Genomic DNA, 19,377 nt, shown 5'->3' on the forward strand with positions numbered 1-19,377 from the left:
GCTATAAACAGACAGTGAACCGCCACTGAGGATCTGTGGAAAGGGTCGGTGTGATAATTGGGCAGCACAGCCCTTTTCAGCTTGTTTGCCCTCTCCTTTATCTCTGGCCCTTGTCAAACATTTGTTTCAAGTCCAGCCAAGTGACAACAGCCGTCTGTGTTGGTCAACGTTTCTCCAACAACATTTTTTTTCCACGCCAGAAAGCAGCTTTGTTTTGTACGAGGACATGGTTAAAGGAGCGGGCAGGAGGAAAGTGGATACAGGACATAAAGGGATCTCGTTAACATTCCATTAGACACTCCTGTCCCCCCTCACCCCTCCCTTCCCCCAGAAGAACTTCACACAGTCCCGGCCGGGCAGAGACCAGCTGGTGTAGTGTGGAACGAACCCCGGGGAGAGATTCGAATGGAAAGCAAACGGCACATCAAGGTACATCCACCGAATCATCACTGATAGCTGTACCGCATGGAGGCAGACCTGAGCCCTGCTTCTCATAGCCTCTCTATCTATCTATCTATCTATCTATCTATCTATCTATCTATCTATCTATCTATCTATCTATCTATCTATCTATCTATCTATCTATCTATCTCTATCTATCTATCTATCTATCTATCTTAATATAAAACTTAATATATATTTAATAATATATTTAATAATTTTACTAAAATAAATAAATAAATATATACATACATGCATATTTAAATAAATAAATACATACATACATAATGGGATGGCAAACAATCATGTTAGCTAATTATGTTATACCTCCAGACGTAACCTGTAATCATTTTTTAATTGTCTAGAGAATATGAAGAGTTAATTTGCAAAAACAGATAACTCCATTTTCATTAATTTTTGAAAGGCTTGTTTTTCATTGTGCATTCCAATTAATCTCAAAGTTATTTGGTTAGCTTAAAAAATAACTTAAAAAAAATAAAGCTAACTCAACACAATAAAAACATGATAACATAATAAAAAACATTATTTTTGAACATTTTAAAAAACTGGAGTTATCTGTCTTCATATTGCTAACTAATATGTATTTAGTTATTTATTTATTTATATGTATAAATAAATAACAATATTTCGGTTACAAAATATAAGAAATAATATATAATATATAATAATATAAGAAATTAGAATATAACATAAAGTGTGCACCATTGTAAAAATAAAATAAATTATAAATAAAATAAAATAAAATAAAATAAAATTTGTGGGGTAAATTGACACAATGAGAACCTGCTGTTTATTGTCACTTGATTTGACAAGAAACCTTGATTAGATTAAAAATCTAGGTAACTCTTTATGTTAAGGTGTCCTTGTTACACGTTCATGTAATTAGTATTATAATAACAATAAATCATGCATAATTACATGCAAGTAACACTAAGCCAAACCCTGATCCTAACCCTAACCATATAGTAAGTACATGTAGTTAATTGATAATCCTCGGGACCTAAATGTAAAATTACACTGTAACAAGGACGCCTTAAAATAAAGTGTAACCAATATTTCACTTTGTATATATGTATATATATATATATATATATATATATAGTGGGCTTTTATGGGAATATTTAAACAGAGCAATTGCTTGTTGAACCATGAAATTGAAATGAAATTGCATTTATAATAGTAATAATAATAGGAATAATATAAAACATTTAACTGCTTGCCCTAGTCTCCCAATAAATACATACAGACATACAACTTTTACGTCAATTAAACACCCATAAAAAAGGAATAAGTTGTAAAATGTTTCATAGGAGTGTAGAGTTAAAGAAAGTCGTAGAGCTTTGTGCGTCATGACTCTTGCGGTAACCAAGTGGACTGATGATTAATCCGTGGACTTTTGCACCCCCCACCCTGTTTTAGTGCACTGTCATTGGACGTCCCCGCTGTCAATCACGTCATAAAATCCCACCCCCTTAGGTTTTAAACGCGTCCCAAAGTGTAAGGCAAACTATTCAACCTGTAGCTTTGGAAAGGACAGTACATCCCACGCAGTGGAAAGAGTGCATCATAACGATTTTCATCATCTTGTCTGCATACTCTCTGACACTATGAATATGCACACGCGTAAAGAAGAAGCCCGCTGAGGACGAATTTATTTGCAAACAAACTTTTGGAATTTCCTGCAATTTTGGGACCGCTGCCAATTCTTAACTTAATCTTGTCCGTAGGCTGTCAGTTGTCTTAAAACTTCAACGTCAGACAGAATGTACTGCCACAATCTGGTCCTTTTTGTATTTTTGTATTCCCTCACGCTACTGATGATGATGTGCCTGCCACCAGCCTCAGCGCAGAAGTCGAATGGTCCTCGGGTAAGTCCGTGCGTAACGCCGCTCTCTGCCGCATGTGTTCAGCTGCGCACATTCACGCATTTGTCATTCTGATAACTTCAGTGCGTCATTCAAAGCTGTCAGTGTGAACACATAAAGTGCTTATACTGTGTCCTAGCCATTGTATTATTTTAAAACGATGCTTCCTGATACAGTGTTTTCATTTATGAAAATATCTGCCTCAATATACAATGCCATTGCACCAAATATATACAGTAACAATGCATCCTACATGCAATGCTCATACACTTGTTTGTTTTACAAATAACAGTTTTAGGAAGGATTATCTAGACAAACTGGAATACAAAAATAACACACTGAAAATGTTCAAGCTTTTTTTTGCTGCCTTATATGGTGACACTGAATTAAAATATACCTTAGTATATTACATTTTCTGTCCTCACTTATAGTTTATACATATTAGTTCATATAAAGATGAACTTTCATTCTAGAATGCATAATACCACAACATCAGAGCATCTTTTAGTGATTCAGCTGAATAGTTGGGTTTTGCTTGTTGAGGCACATTGTCAGTGAGACTTGAGTACACCCATTGACCTTTTGTCATAAAGGTCTTTTGCTTCCTGTGCACCCCTCTGTGCCCATAGAAAAGAGGACCATTGCCTTTCCAATGCAGGATTTCATACGATTTCAACAAAGACAACTGTGAGGAGTATTTCATTCTGCGGCTGAATCAGTTTGCAGACAATGTTGAATAGTACAGCTATATGATGTCTTTTAAAAAATGATCCTCTCAGAAAATGCAAATACATCTGTCTGGATGTCTATAAGGGAGAAAAATGTCATCAAGGTGATTAACTGTTTGCCTTAATAGTCTTGTTTTAGAAGTAACGTTTAAATAAATAGCAAAAAATGCAACTTACTTGAGTGACTAATAACACTAACCAGTCAAAGCATAAAAACCTGCCCCAGAAATCGAATTGCAGCAGCATTCTTTTATTTCCTCAAGTATTTGAATAATTCAGACAGAAGAATGGTTTGTCAAGATTGCCGCAGAGCTCTTGTGGTAAATGTCCATTCAGTTGTGCACTGAGACCATTGAGACTGACCACTGAGAGTACAAATCAGAAAGAGAGTAGAATAGAGAAATTTGTGGATGCTGCTGAGGTATTGTCATACTTGTGGTCGGAGGGGGTGGTCAGTATAAAAATCTGTTACGCACACACATATTAAACCTAAAAATGTATTCATCTTCAAAAGTGTTTTGCTGAGAAAAGTCTTAACAGCAAGGTACAAAAAAAAAAAATTCTAATTTTTGTCTTCAGAAAATATTTTCCGAACCAGCTAATCTGCAAGGAACACATTGGACCTCATTGAGATATAAAACTAGATTTTAAAAGAGTATGAAAATAAATTCCTTGGAAATTCAAATAATCGACTTGTTCCTAAAGTCACATCATACACATTTGTATCACTCTATCTACATTTATTTCTTAATTATGGATTATAAATAATTGTGACAACAGGACCACAGTGAACATAAACACTTCTATACTGCGTTTCTGCATTATTATTAAAATAAATAAAGTTCTCTGTGAATAAATTGTGCTTATGAAACAAGACTCTGGCTGCTGAGAAGAACTGAAAAAAGCATTAATATTTGTCATTAATTATTAGTTATTTTTCCTTTTGATTTTGCTCCTTCTCCACACTTATGTAGCCGCGTTCTCATTTACTTTCCATTACCTCTCTCTGACTTTTATCTTCTGTGATATAATATCTGCTTACTTATTTTATTTTGGCAATAACTCTATAGATTGAAATGAACTGTATAGTAGCTGGACAGAGCGTGTGTGTGTGTGTGTGCATGTATGATTTGTTGTGCTCAACAGCATTAAACAGTGTAGAAATATCTCCACGATGTTTAAACATCCTTCATCATCCTCATCTTATCGTTACAGGAGGCCAGAAAGGTTGTGTTAAAAAAGCGATTAAAAAAAATCTAAAGTTAAATGCTTCAAAAGTTATACTCCCTTCTGTGCCTCATTTGTAAAAACCTATCTCTGAACGCTGTCAGCTCCAAGAACCCAAAGTTTCATGAGGAGTTATGGCTGCTCTGCTGAGCTGAAAGACGTATTTGGGCCAATAACAGGATCAAGCTCTTTTCTTGAAGCCAATTGGGTGATTGGGTTTATTAAAAAAAAAAAAAGAAAGAAAAGAAAGGAAGCTTCTCTTGACAGTAGAGGGATTTTAGGTTTCCTTTTCCACATTTAACATTGAATCACACTTTTCCAGTCACCAAATTCTGAGTTTTTTGACCTGGCCAATACTGGCATGCCGCAGACTTAGAAGATAATATTTTCTGAGGATTTAATTCTGTCAGCATGTAGTGATGCGTCTGAGCGCAGTGAATATACTGACTGTCAGTAGGCATTATTTAAGATCTTTTGGTTAAAGATTATGTGCATTTCTTTTCTACTAGCATGACTAAATGGAATTGAAAAATAATAATGATAATAAACAAATTTCACCCCAGAATAAACAGATAGTCCCACCGCTAAACTCCCATAATTGGTTGAGGCAATATTGCTGTGCAGTGAATCAACCTTTGGTGTAGTCAGTGTATTTTAACATTGAACATATTACGCACTTCGCTTTTAAACAGCTCCTGTGCAAAGGTCACTGGGGACTTTCACTGTTAACAGTCTGACAGACTTGATCCTCATGGTAGCCTGACAGCATTTAAAAAGACAACAGCCAAATACAGACTTCCCATTATGCAACACACCGTCAGTGTAGTTTAATAGCAAAGTAGTTCACATTATTAGTATTAAAAAACAGTGATGAATTTGACTAAGTTATGTTGTTATTAGTGTCTTTTTATTACAAACACAATGTGTAAGGCCAGAAAACCTTAATTAATTGAAAGTTGTATGATACAGATACAGATTATGATACTAAATTAACTGCAAACTACTGGATACATAACATAAGCTACCTGTAATGCACAATGTTCAAAAGTCAGTTTTATGCTAGTTTTGAATATTTTATCTAATTGGTGTGATCTGAACTTTTTTCTTACAGTACACAGACTGAACCTGAGTTGCTGTATTATTGTGTCTTACTACAGTACAAGTTGGATTTTTTTTTTTGTAACGTGAGCAGCATTTTTGATTTATTGCAAAACATGGACTGCATGTGGAGCATATGCTGTACCATAACCTTGAAAGATGTTACTCAACCCCAGTTTAGACGGTATCCAGTTGCAAAATCAATAACATAAAAAATGAAGACATGCAATATTTCAACTGGCAGAGTTAGACACTATCTGAAAAATCAATCAGTTAAACTTCTGTCAATGTTTTTGCCAATGCAGCCAAGAAAACTGACTAGCAGCTGTGCAGTACAATGTCCTCATATACTTTAAATTGTTACCAGAAAGAAGCTATAAGTACCTGATCCAATTACTTATTTATTCATTTGTTAACCTCATGTAGTCAAGTCTGACTCACTTATGTGAAATAATATTTTTGACCAAATTTAGATGCTGCCACATACTGTAAAGCACATTTTAAGGTAACATTTTTTTTTCTGTTTAACATAAACATCCATATTTATTTGTTTACTTGTTTGTTTGTGTAAGATAACAGTTGTCAGCAGTGCAGATCAGAAAGTGTACTGGCATTACCATTATGTCATTTTTCAAAAGTTCATACTTATTTTGAATTTGTACTGGTAAACATATTATGTACTGGTAAATTTGGATATTAAGCCATTTTTAGAAATGTTTCAATTGCATTCATTCAATTGTATCATTTATATTGGCGTTTTACCTTTGGAAAATCTGTATCTGTTTATTTGTTGATTTATTTATATTTGAAAAAATGGATATCCACAATCCAAAAAAAAGATAAATGCACTAGATAAATAGCTAAATCTGTGATCGCACATTTGATTTTGCTGTGCCATGGTTAACTTGTTTAGGTTAATGTCACGGTGCACACACGAGGGAGGAACCAGGAACACGCAGACGAGGATATAAACTCAAATAACAGACTCTAATCATGACATCAGGGCAGGACAAGGCAAGGCAGACATCAACAGGAACACCTGGGAGTAACGAGTAGACCAGACGAAATATAACTGAACACACAGGACTAATATACACAGGTAAATCATAGATAATGAGACGAACATGGCTGGACAAGAATTAACTGATGATTACATTTTACAAGGACAGGAAACACACCAAATAAGGACACAAGGGGCAGGAACACGACACACACGACAGAACCCTGACAGTACTCCCTCCTCCCGAAAGGCTCGTCCCAAGCCTTAACAGTTCCATCAGGGAGGGGGGGTGGGCACTCTGGAGGCCCCTCAGGACAGACATCCACAGGAACACAGGACGGGGACCTCCAGAGCAGAACAGACGGAGGCCCCGGCGGAGCTCAGGAAGCCATGGTGGAGCAGGGAGCTCAGGAGGCCATGGCGGGTGGTATTTGTGGCCGTGGCATCCTTCATCGGCCCGCCCACCCCACCCAGAGCTCTACTCCCCCCTCCAAAATTTCCATGGGGAATCCAGGGGGTATCAGGAGCCCTCCGGGGCCAGACAGACAGGAACAGGACAGGAAACCGATAGCCCTCCAGGGCTAAACACACAGACACAGGAACAGGACAGGACAGGACCGGACAGGACCACCCACAGGAACAGGAGCCCACCTGGGCTAGCTCGGAAGTAGAGGCTTCTTAATGGGCATGACAAGGAGTCAGGGGCCCTCACAAGGTTCCCTCAGCAACCGCTTCCACTTCCGCGACAGGGGGGCAGGCGGCTGGAATGGCCTCCATGGCCACAAGACGAGGAGCCTGCCCCAGACGAGTCTCCATGGACAAGACATGACAAGGTAAGTTAAAATGTTCCTGTGGGCACAACAAACACAAACACTTGATCCACGGAGAGGGTAATGGCGGCCGACGGGCATGAGTCAGCGGCAATCCGGCGGGCTTGAGTCAGCGGCAATCCGGCAGGCATTGAGTCAGAGGCTGGCCGGCGGGCATTGAGTCAGAGGCTGGCCGGCGGGCATTGAGTCAGAGGCGGGTGGGCTTTCCCCACGGACGGCGGCATGAACTCCCGCGAACGGCGGGCTCGGTGTGAGCGGTGAGGTTGGGAGCCGCGGACGGCGGCGGATATCTCCCACGATCGGCGAGTTGGATGAGCCGCGGACAACGGCGAACTTCTCCCACGATCGGCAGGCTGGAGGGCTCGCGGCCAGCGGACTCGCGGCGATCCCGCCGAACTCCCACGACCACTTGACGCGGGCTAAGGCAGGATGACGAGCGGCGACTTCCATGCCGCGAGGGACAGACAAAAACAGGAACCAACAAAAGACTTTTCAAAACGAAAAAACAAAACCGAGTGAAGGAGCGCCGCTTACTGTAGGTCTGGTCTTCTGTCACGGTGCACACACGAGGGAGGAACCAGGAACACGCAGACGAGGATATAAACTCAAATAACAGACTCTAATCATGACATCAGGGCAGGACAAGGCAAGGCAGACATCAACAGGAACACCGGGGAGTAACGAGTAGACCAGACGAAATGTAACTGAACACACAGGACTAATATACAGGTCCTTCTAAAAAAATTAGCATATTGTGATAAAGTTCATTATTTTCTGTAATGTACTGATAAACATTAGACTTTCATATATTTTAGATTCATTACACACAACTGAAGTAGTTCAAGCCTTTTATTGTTTTAATATTGATGATTTTGGCATACAGCTCATGAAAACCCAAAATTCCTATCTCAAAAAATTAGCATATCATGAAAAGGTTCTCTAAACGAGCTATTAACCTAATCATCTGAATCAACTAATTAACTCTAAACACCTGCAAAAGATTCCTGAGGCTTTTAAAAACTCCCAGCCTGGTTCATTACTCAAAACCGCAATCATGGGTAAGACTGCCGACCTGACTGCTGTCCAGAAGGCCATCATTGACACCCTCAAGTAAGAGGGTAAGACACAGAAAGAAATTTCTGAACGAATAGGCTGTTCCCAGAGTGCTGTATCAAGGCACCTCAGTGGGAAGTCTGTGGGAAGGAAAAAGTGTGGCAGAAAACGGAGCACAACGAGAAGAGGTGACCGGACCCTGAGGAAGATTGTGGAGAAGGACCGATTCCAGACCTTGGGGGACCTGCGGAAGCAGTGGACTGAGTCTGGAGTAGGAACATCCAGAGCCACCGTGTACAGGCGTGTGCAGGAAATGGGCTACAGGTGCCGCATTCCCCAGGTCAAGCCACTTTTGAACCAGAAACAGCGGCAGAAGCGCCTGACCTGGGCTACAGAGAAGCAGCACTGGACTGTTGCTCAGTGGTCCAAAGTACTTTTTTCGGATGAAAGCAAATTTTGCATGTCATTCGGAAATCAAGGTGCCAGAGTCTGGAGGAAGACTGGGGAGAGGGAAATCCCAAAATGCCTGAAGTCCAGTGTCAAGTACCCACAGTCAGTGATGGTCTGGGGTGCCATGTCAGCTGCTGGTGTTGAACCACTGTGTTTTATCAAGGGCAGGGTTAATGCAGCTAGCTATCAGGAGATTTTGGAGCACTTCATGCTTCCATCTGCTGAAAAGCTTTATGGAGATGAAGATTTCATTTTTCAGCACGACCTGGCACCTGCTCACAGTGCCAAAACCACTGGTAAATGGTTTACTGACCATGGTATTACTGTGCTCAATTGGCTGATTGCCTCCATGCCACGCCGCATTGAAGCAGTCATTTCTGCAAAAGGATTCCCGACCAAGTATTGAGTGCATAACTGAACATAATTATTTGAAGGTTGACTTTTTTTGTATTAAAAACACTTTTCTTTTATTGGTCGGATGAAATATGCTATTTTTTTTAGATAGGAATTTTGAGTTTTCATGAGCTGTATGCCAAAATCATCAATATTAAAACAATAAAAGGCTTGAACTACTTCAGTTGTGTGTAATGAATCTAAAATATATGAAAGTCTAATGTTTATCAGTACATTACAGAAAATAATGAACTTTATCACAATATGCTATTTTTTTGAGAAGGACCTGTACATAGGTAAATCATAGATAATGAGACGAACATGGCTGGACAAGAATTAACTGATGATTACATTTAACAAGGACAGGAAACACACCAAATAAGGACACAAGGGGCAGGAACACATGACACACATGACAGAACCCTGACAGTTAATATCCTAATGTTCACCTGATAAATATAACTATATTATTTATGGTAGAAGAATTGTATGTTTAAAATATTATTTTAATTAAGTAACTATTTATAGAAAGTGTTATTTTATAAAAGCATAAGCTACTCATGAATTACAATGATTTTTAAAATGGTTTAAACCATGATTTAAGGGGGGGGGGGGGGGGGGTAATATAGACCATTGTCCTTAATCTAGATTAATACTAGAATACTTTAGTCTTTAACTTCTTATGTTTTTAATCTTTTTTCTTCAAACATACTTTCAAGAGAACACCAATGATTCATATGAGACCTATTTAGAACACTTCAATATTCCCTTCCCTTTGAATTATGGACTTAATAGAGTGTGAACTTTTTCCAACATGACAAAGACCTAGTCTAATCTGTTTTCACTCAGCATTTCAGTTAAATGATACGACATAAGCTTTCCCACAGAATTCATTTCTCAGAATTAGCTATCCACACAAACAAAACATCATGGTAGTCTGGTCAAGCTTCAAAAATGAACTTAACCAGCATGAGTAATTGAAAAATGGATACATGGAGGTGGCCTGGGGAAGCGCTGTATACAGCATACCTGGTCGAGTACATCACTGAAACCTCGTAAAGTCATGTAAAGAACAAACACAGTGAGACGAGTACAAGTTTCATGCCAAGACAACATTCTCCCAACTCGGCGTATGAGCGCCAAACCCCCTGCCTTCCTCTTCTCTGCTTTTTTATTGCAGGGGCCCACATGACACCCAATGACCCAATGATACAGGTGTTAGTGTTGTGTGTTTGCAGGTGAGAGGGAGATGTGGGAATCATGTACATACAGGTTCTTATCTGAGTGCATTTAGAAAAAGTGTGTGTTTTTCACGAGTACTAATTTTAACCAGACATCTAATAGTGCAGCGAAGTAGTCAACCAGTCAGCGGGTCATTGTTTACCTTATATAAAATGACTCATGATACACTGTACAGCATCAGCGGGCTTTGCAGTTTAACACTGTGTTGGTAGAAAGTGTGCGACTGTAGAGAATGTTCACGCAGCTAAGATAACGAGAAAGCATGCAGGTTTGAAGTCATGCAACATGTACTTTGATACAAATCATGCCAGACTTACTATAATTCATCAGAGGCTTGTTGCAGATTGCATTAAATGTATAAGTGTATAGGGGCTCTGTCTTCTACCAGTGTTGGGGGTAACGCATTACAAGTAACACGAGTTATGTAATCAGATTACTTTTTTAAAGTAAAAAGTAAAGTAACACATTACTTTTTTTTAAAATTTAGAATAAAATATCTGAGTTACTTTTTCAAATAAGTAACACCAGTTACTTTGTTTTCACATGTCTTGACTGACAGATCTCATGTTGCCATGTTGAGAGAAATCGGGAGTGAGTGCAGAGGCGTTGTGTGTGCTGTGTGAACATGATGTTACTGTAGTTCTAGAATAAATATGCGTTTACTCATATCACCTGCACAAAAACAGATTCAGGATTCCTCAAAATGAATAAAAACAGACAAATGTAAACTCAGAATATTATACAATCCTGAAAAAATGTAATATGCTAAATAAGACAAATATAATTTATGTATTTAATCCCATTTTATTAACCAATGTCTTTGCTACTGATTTTCAATGATCCAATTGAACCATCCTAAGCAAAAATGACACATCGGTGTTTCATTTGTGTTATCGCTGAATAGTGTTGAACTTTCTTCTCCTGCGTTATATTCTTCATGCAGTTTGTTTGAGCTGCGCCCTCTACTGTACAGACGGGAATTTACATTTCCTTCAGCATGAGGCGTATTCATTTCACGTTTGGTGTGAAAGGGCTTTTACATTTGTAAAAGAAGAACTTTTTTGTAAAAGAAGAAAAAAGCAAGCCCTGCCCGGATTTAAAAAGTAACTTAAAAGTAACATAATGCATTGCTTTTCATAAAAAGTAACTAAACTATGTAATTAGCTATGTTTTTAGGAAGTAAAGCAATATTGTAATGCATTACTTATAAAAGTAACTTTCCCCTACACTGCCTTCTACCGACTGTATGATTTCAGATCTTAAAGCAAATTTTTGCAGTCGAAGTCCAGTCTTTTCAATAGAAATCCACATGATCTGGAATTTTGTGTATGGGTCAAAGATTTCACCAAACTGGTTTCACTCAAGTTTTTCACAAATATTTTCCAAACTGACCAAAAAAAAGCTGCCTGGTTTGAAAGTGACGTCTGTGTGAGTTGTGCTTCATACATCGCTATACTATTGAAGATAACAGTACTTTTTGCCCTGCAAGACTTTACGCTAAAATCTACTCTAATCTACTCTTCACACCACAGCTCTTGTTACCAAATGGGTTTCTTTTGTAATTTTGTTGTCAGAGTTAGTTTAAATAGCCTTTTCCAACATTTGCACTTTGTGCAATAATCTTGCACACTCTGCTATAATCTTGATTGGTTTCATGGTGGCTCACGAATTTGACTTGTGAACACAAACCATCTCAAGTCGGACACTGACTATGTGATTTTTCATCTGATTTCTGAGCCATACGACTTTTTTTTTTTCTGAGTCAGGCCGATTTTCAGGTTTTTCATTCATTGTTTATTGTTTATTGTGCAGTGGTAACGAGAGGCAATTACCCTCTCTCGAACCGGCAATCAGATGGTCAGATGAATTTCTGGCATGTCAGAAATTTTGGGCCATCATGAGGATCTCGCACAGTTAAAGCAGGGCTACAAATTGATTGCCCTGAACTCAGTGTTTTTTCCCTCTCTGCGCATGTGCAAAAAGGGAAATGAAACTATGGTGACACGGGCACACAGCTACAGGTTTGGGGGTTCTGCGTGTTTATTTCACATGTATAGTTTCAGCAGTCAGGTGGTAGCTTGACGATCAAACCATATAGTGTAAGAACATAAATCACTTGTGACCGTATATTGTGACCACATACAGTGAGCTTTGACTTTACATTGCATGCGATTTACTCGTACAGTGAAAGTTGGTATCTAACATAAACATCTTTGAAACTGCACATCATATGCCCAGCTTCAGATAACTGCAGCAACAATATGGTGTAACGCAAAGTGGGTTTATTTGATTTTCACTTTTCTTTATAGATTATCATATTAATTAATGTTTGGTCTGAAGATGAGCAAAGGTCTTTTGGGTTTGGAACGGCATGAGGATGAATAATTAATGACAGAATTTTCATTTTTTGGGGTGGACTATCCCTTTAATGCTTTGCCATATCACTCTTGCTGTGACTCAGGTACACGTCTGAGCGTTCAAGGTGATAAAGAGATTTAAATATTGATCTGTTTTGTTCTAATTGGGAGTATGTGATATTAAAAAGTATTAATGAAACATTCTGAGAAAGTCAGAAAGGTTTAATGCTTGGGGACATGCTTGAGTGTTTACAAGTGTTTAAGAGGTTTAGATAATGGTCAGTTTTGTTCTAGGTGAGAGTGTATGATTCTCAGAAAGCATCAATGTAGTTATAACCAGCTGTAATAAGTGGAAAATAACCAATTGTCAAAGAGTCTGATCTTGGGAGTTTAACATTTTCCAAATTTAATTATTAGCTAATTCATTCCTTGCTGTGTTTGAAAATTACTTATCTTGATTTCTATGGTCCACTGTGTTTAGCTAAAAATATTACTGTAAGGGGTGAAAATGTGGGTTAAAAATGAAGAAAATGGGGAAAAAAGAAGAATAAAGCATCCCTGTGAAAACAGACCAGGACAGACATGGGACTTTTTAGGATTTAGGATGACAAACGAGAGATCTAACAGTAGTCCAGTGGAATAATTCATGTGATATTATTTCATAAATCAGAAAGCCAGTTCACAAGACCACAATGTCTGTTTCTTTTTCGCAATGTTGGGAAAAAAAAAGATTTTATAGAAAATCATGTGATATCACCAAACACTACAATAAAGCATCAAGAATAATATACAACCCAATCCATCAAAGTGATGACTAATAATTATTTGTTGCGCAACCTTTGTGTTATTGCACATCCCTAGTGTGTGTACAAGCGCATTGTTTCCAGACTAAATTACACTAGGCAGACAGCAAAGTTCGACAAGGACTGGAGCAGACAGAGAGAGACAATGTGAGCAAGAGAGCACTAGATAGACAAGTAAAGAGAGGGAAAATATGTGTGTGAGGGAGATAGAGAACAAGTTGGGAGACAGAGTCGAGGGACAAAGGGCTGTTCTCCCTGTGTGGGCCAGAAGCAGCGCTGTGTGCTTGATACACAGTGAGCGACTGCTGGGATTTGGATAAGGAAGGGTTTCTGACAGAGAGAATGTGTTCTGGGTCAGTGCTATGGCATTTTTCTGTGAAGATATAGCAGTGGCTATCAGCGTTTAATGATACAGCTTTCTCTGAGAAAATACCAGAGATTACAGCCTCCCAGAGGCTTCAATTACAGTCCGATAGAAGTAGTGTCTCTTACTTCACACACACACACACACACACACACACACACACACACACACAAACACACACAATGCTTGCCAAGAATAAAAATCCATCTGTGCAATGAGATTACTCTGGTGTCTCCAGCTCGTCCAGAAATCTTCACTTTATTGTGAGGAGTCCATGCAAAAGTTAAGACTACCCTTATTCTCAAAATAGAGTATTAATATGAAACATTTGTTATAAACCCCAAACTGAAAAACGAGAACATTTTTTGGAATTTACTTTTAATTAGAAAAACGTGCTTGACATATTGTTTATTCAACAAGAGGATTGTATTTAATGATTTATATTTGAGTTTAGCAGTGTCAGGGAACTAGTAGGATTTATTGAATGCTGACTACTGAACGGACATGTTACTCTATAAAAAAGAAGTGTAGCCTACTGATTGAGAAACCTTTGCAATGCAATACTGACTGTATGTACAGCAGCCCTAAAAGTTTGTTAAGCACCTGTGCCACAAATATATGAATATTATTGCATTGCACAAAATCAAGAAATAAACAAAAGAGATACAATAAATACATGTATAGTACACATCTATACATCCAGTACCTAAATAAAAAAGTAAAAAAAATAAATAAATAAATAAACAAAAATCCAGTGCATTTGTAAAAGGCATGACTTAAGTGTCCCAGAATCTCCCAATACTTTCTGTGGCATTGTATATTGTTAAAAGTGAGAATGATGGAAGATTTGTATGGTGTGTAGGCTTCTGTTTTCCTCTGTGTTCCATGCTTAACTAAACTTCTGCCCACACAAACTGACAGAATGTGTGTGATTCATTTCACCTCTAGTTATACAGTTAAACAGTTATACGTAGACTCATATTTTACAAATAAACACATATTTTACAGATCTAGTCATGTATTAGTATGCTTTCAATCCAAGGTGATACATAGATTTGTCCTCTGCACCATGTCAGTAGTCACGTTGTCATGTTGTTAACCTCCCAGAGGGCCTTCTTATGTTGACTGTAATTGTGTGTGTTAGTGCCTTTCTAGAATCCTCAACGATGTCTTTACTAGAGTACGCTAGGTCTCCTTGTTACATGTTACATGTACGTACTAGTATAATAACAATAAATTATGCATAATTACATCTAAGTAACCCTAAACCAAACCCCAATCCTAACCCTAGTCATATATTAAGTGCATGTAGTTAATTAATATTACTCAGTACTTAAATGTATAAAGCCACTGTAACAAGGACACCTTAAAATAAATTGTAACCATACACTTTAGAATACTTTTAAAAAGAGCTCTTATTATGGAAGCAATGTACTTAAAAGACACACACACACACACAGATGTTTGTTTCTGTGATTTGTGGGGACTTCCAATAGATCTCTATTACTTATATTCTGACCAAACAATATTTTCTATCCCATAACCCTATCCCTAAACCTACCCCTTACAGAAAAACTCTTTGCATTGTTACACTTTAAGATAAACATAATTTACTATTTTTTATTTATTATTTTTTTTACCTGCAGGCCGATCCCCATAATGTCAAAAAATTCAGGTTTTACTATCCTCGTGGGGACATTTGGTCCTTACAATGTAGCATAAACAAGTACACACACACACACACACACACACACACACACACACACATATCTATATATCTATATATATATATGTGTGTGTGTGTGTGTGTGTGTGTAAGTATGAACAAAATGTGTAATTATGTACTTACGCGTGAACTAATGTTATCAGACAAAATGTATTATGCTATATATTAAGTTAATATTAAATGCAATCCGCTTAATTTTAGAGTGCTTTTGGATGCATTTAAGTGAAAGTGAAAGTGTGAAAGTGAAGTGAGTAGGACTTATGAAGATTTACTCACCCTCAAGTTGTCCCAAACTTAATTGAGACATTTGATTTTATTGTATGATATTTAAAGTGGTCATATTACATTAACATTATTTTGTGTATTTGGTGTAATGCAATGTGTTTATGTGGTTTAAGGTTTAAAAAACACATTATTTTACACATACCGTACATTATTGTTGCTCCTCTCTGCCCTGCCGTTCTGAAACATTGATTTTTTTCAAAGCTCATCGTTCTGAAAAGCGAGGTGTGCTCTGATTGGCCTGCTATCCAGAGGGTTGTGACTGGCCAAATACCTCAAGTGTGTCACGGAAATGTTACGCCCCATTCTCCACGACATGCAGCGGCAGCAACAATACACAGCGAGAATAAAAGTTACGCCTTCTGTCTTTGTGTAAACATTTGGGCGGTGTTATGCAAATCGTCCAACACACTGACCTAGATCAGGGGCATGTTTAAATGAGGCCTTTGAGGAAGGCTTGGACAAGTCTTAACTTTTATAAAGAACGTCTCTTTGGGTTTGAAACATTAGTCTTTGCAACTTTACAGATCTTATATATGCACCAACAGCTTGTAACAGTCCAAAGGAAAACAAAAATCCAAATATTCTGCAAAATATCTTCCTTTTTGTTCCACAGGCAAAAGAAAAATCATACAGGTGGCACAACATGAGGATGAACAAATGAAAAGAATAGCATTTTTGTTTACAGCGATCTTATTAATTCTGACACTTGAGGCTTATCTTTGAACCTTTCTCAGCTCCTGTAGATGAATCTTAGATTATAAAGACGTGCACTTTAGGTTATACAACTGAGTATTAATCTGTTATGCCTTCTGTCATAATAAATGTCATCAGGCAGAACACATCATTGAAATATTAATGTAGTCAAGATGAATTAAAACAATACAACAGCTTGTCTGCGGAACCTTTGCCTGCTTCTTTCTTTTTCATGGTTTCCTTCAAAGAAAATGGACAAGTAGGCAACTCACCATCTGGACGTGTACTCAGTTCTAAATCACCTTTATAACAGCTTGCTTTGGATACAGCATTTATTGTGCTACTTAGACCGGGCAGCTCTCACCAGGAATATTTTTTCCTGTCTTAAACAACACTAAAGATTTGCTTAGGTATTAATTTTTAATGTGGCTGTTCTGGATTATTTACCCAAGTGAGAATTAAAAAGTACACAGTGTGAACACATAAACATATATTATATATTTATATATTAGAACATGTTTGTGGATGAATTTAACCGAGTATGTATTACAATCTAATAATAGTATATTTATTAATTTATAAGTTCAGTACAGTTTGTATAGTATTGTATTGTATAGTACTAATTTGTATTGTATAGTACTAATTTATAAGCAGCATAATAGTACATAGTAAAGGAGCTAGATTTAATAATGCATACTTAGCTGAAAGGGGGAAAAAGTGTCTGTCATCAGGTATTCAGACTGATTCAGTCCATGTCTGCTATATTAGTGACATCGTTTGGTTCCATTTGCTTGATTGCTCAACTCAAGAGATTCAATCCTGTAGCTACGTTTTGATGTGTGTGTGTGTGTGTGTGTGTGTGTGTGTGTGTGTGTGTGTGTGTGTGTGTGTGTGATCAGAAACGGTCAGCTCTGGTTATTCAGATGGGTCGTGTTAAAATGGAAAATGTGCCCCGTGTTTCTGGCTAAAGCTACCCTTTTTCCAGAAGAGGTTCTGCAGTTTTGTCTACCTGCTGTGCTGTGGGACGCACTGCATGATGGGCCTGGAACTATGGCACAATCTATAGTGAATTTGTCTTGTAATAGGTTTACACTGAATGCTCAACTGGCTTTCCTTTCTCCTTCCTCCCAAAAGTTAGGGGAATGTATGTCCCTCTGAATTTGTGGAAATTCAAAAATGATTTTGTATATTTGAGGTGTCTGGTTGCATGACATTAACGATAAGGTAAAATAAAAGAAGGTACCATTGATGAATTTTAATCAATTGGAACAATGATTTATAGAGAATACAATTGTGGTAACACTTTACAATAAGGTGTCATTTATTAACACTAGTTAATGTTTTTTAACTAACATGAACAAACAATGAACAATGCATTTATTACACTATTTATTAATCTTTGTTAATGTTAGTTAATGAAAATACAGTTGTTCATTGTTTATTCGTGTTAGTTCACAGTGCATTAACTAATGTTAACAAACACAACTTGTGATTTTAATAATGCATTAGTAAATGCTGAAATTAACATTAACTAAGATTAATAAATGCTGTAGAAGTATTGTTCATTCTTAGTTCATGTTTACTAATATTGTTAACTAATGAACCTTATTGTACTTTTACTTTACTTTTAGTCATTTAGTAGACCCATTTATCCAAAGCGACTTACAAATAAGAAAAAGTAACTAAAACTAAAAGTGAACACTCTGTAAATACTCTATACACACCCATTTAAGAAAATACAGAAATTAAATCAAATTGACGATTGCATACAACAACAACATTTCAATAGTAAACATATAAAGGAAAAAAATAAAAAGCGATACTTATATCCTTTGCCGGTGTCCTAGCCCGGTGGAGTCGATGGTCTTTACACTCTTTGGTCTTCACATTAAGAGGACTTCACACGAGGGCTGCCGTGACCGCTGCCGCGGTATAATAACCTTTTTTATACGTATCTAACAAATCACTGCTAGAATTCAGCTGAACCCACTTTCCTATTAATCACTAAAACTGGCCAAGCAAGTGCACACACTGACAAGATACGCGATACAGTATGAGACCAAACGCGATTTCAGCAACTTTATTGTAAAGTGTTACCACAATTGTTTTTCTTAATGTAAGGGATAACAAAATAATTATATTCTCATGTTTTATATTTTTATATTTTCATATTCTCAAAACTTTTCTTTCAGTAATATACAATCTAAACGGACCTATTTACTTTGTAATGCATGTCCCAGGTCTAATTGTGCACAATTCATAAGTGAAAAGTGTGAAAATTTCACAGTTGAATCCATTCCGAATAGTAATCAAATTCAGTCTTATTTGGATAAACTAAACTAAAATAGAATAGAATACAATACAATACAATAGAATAGAATGTTATTTGATAGACCAAATCAGAATGAAAACATGGTCCATTTAAAAATATGGCCCTCTGTACTGTGATAATATGAATACATTTTCTGTGTTGATTTTTACCTGTATTTTGAATTATGCATTGCATTGTGTTGTGTTTTAAGGTTGAAGGAAATGTCTGTAATGTTAATGGAAAATGTACTGGTAATTTTGTGACAGGACATTGGTCATTTTTCTCCAGAGTTTTTTTTTTCCTACAAGATAGACAGACAGACAGAGATAGATAGATAGATAGATAGATAGATAGATAGATAGATAGATAGATAGATAGATAGACAGACAGACAGACAGACAGACAGACAGACAGACAGACAGACAGACAGACAGACAGACAGACAGACAGACAGATAGATAGATAGATAGATAGATAGATAGATAGATAG

At 37.3% G+C, this 19,377-nt stretch overlaps 1 protein-coding gene across 10 annotated transcripts in view; it reads left to right on the forward strand.

The window, feature by feature from the left end:
- Positions 1-380: 380 nt before the first annotated feature.
- The window catches only part of LOC306850588 (SPARC-related modular calcium-binding protein 1-like), a 62,495-nt gene continuing 43,498 nt past the window's right edge, over positions 381-19,377 (forward strand). For 7 of the 10 annotated variants that reach the window (XM_079386287.1, XM_079386289.1, XM_079386285.1 and 4 more), the window contains exon 1: positions 1,978-2,330. In XM_079386287.1, coding sequence (XP_079242413.1) covers positions 2,226-2,330 — 105 coding nt within the window. In that variant the 5' untranslated portion in view covers positions 1,978-2,225. Of the gene's footprint in view, positions 430-1,971; positions 2,331-19,377 lie in introns of those variants that run through there. The other 3 variants (XM_079386286.1, XM_079386290.1, XM_079386293.1) reach the window with 2 other exon arrangements.

Source organism: Barbus barbus (genome assembly GCF_936440315.1).
Source record: "Barbus barbus genome assembly, chromosome: 30".
Classification (NCBI taxonomy): domain Eukaryota; kingdom Metazoa; phylum Chordata; class Actinopteri; order Cypriniformes; family Cyprinidae; genus Barbus; species Barbus barbus.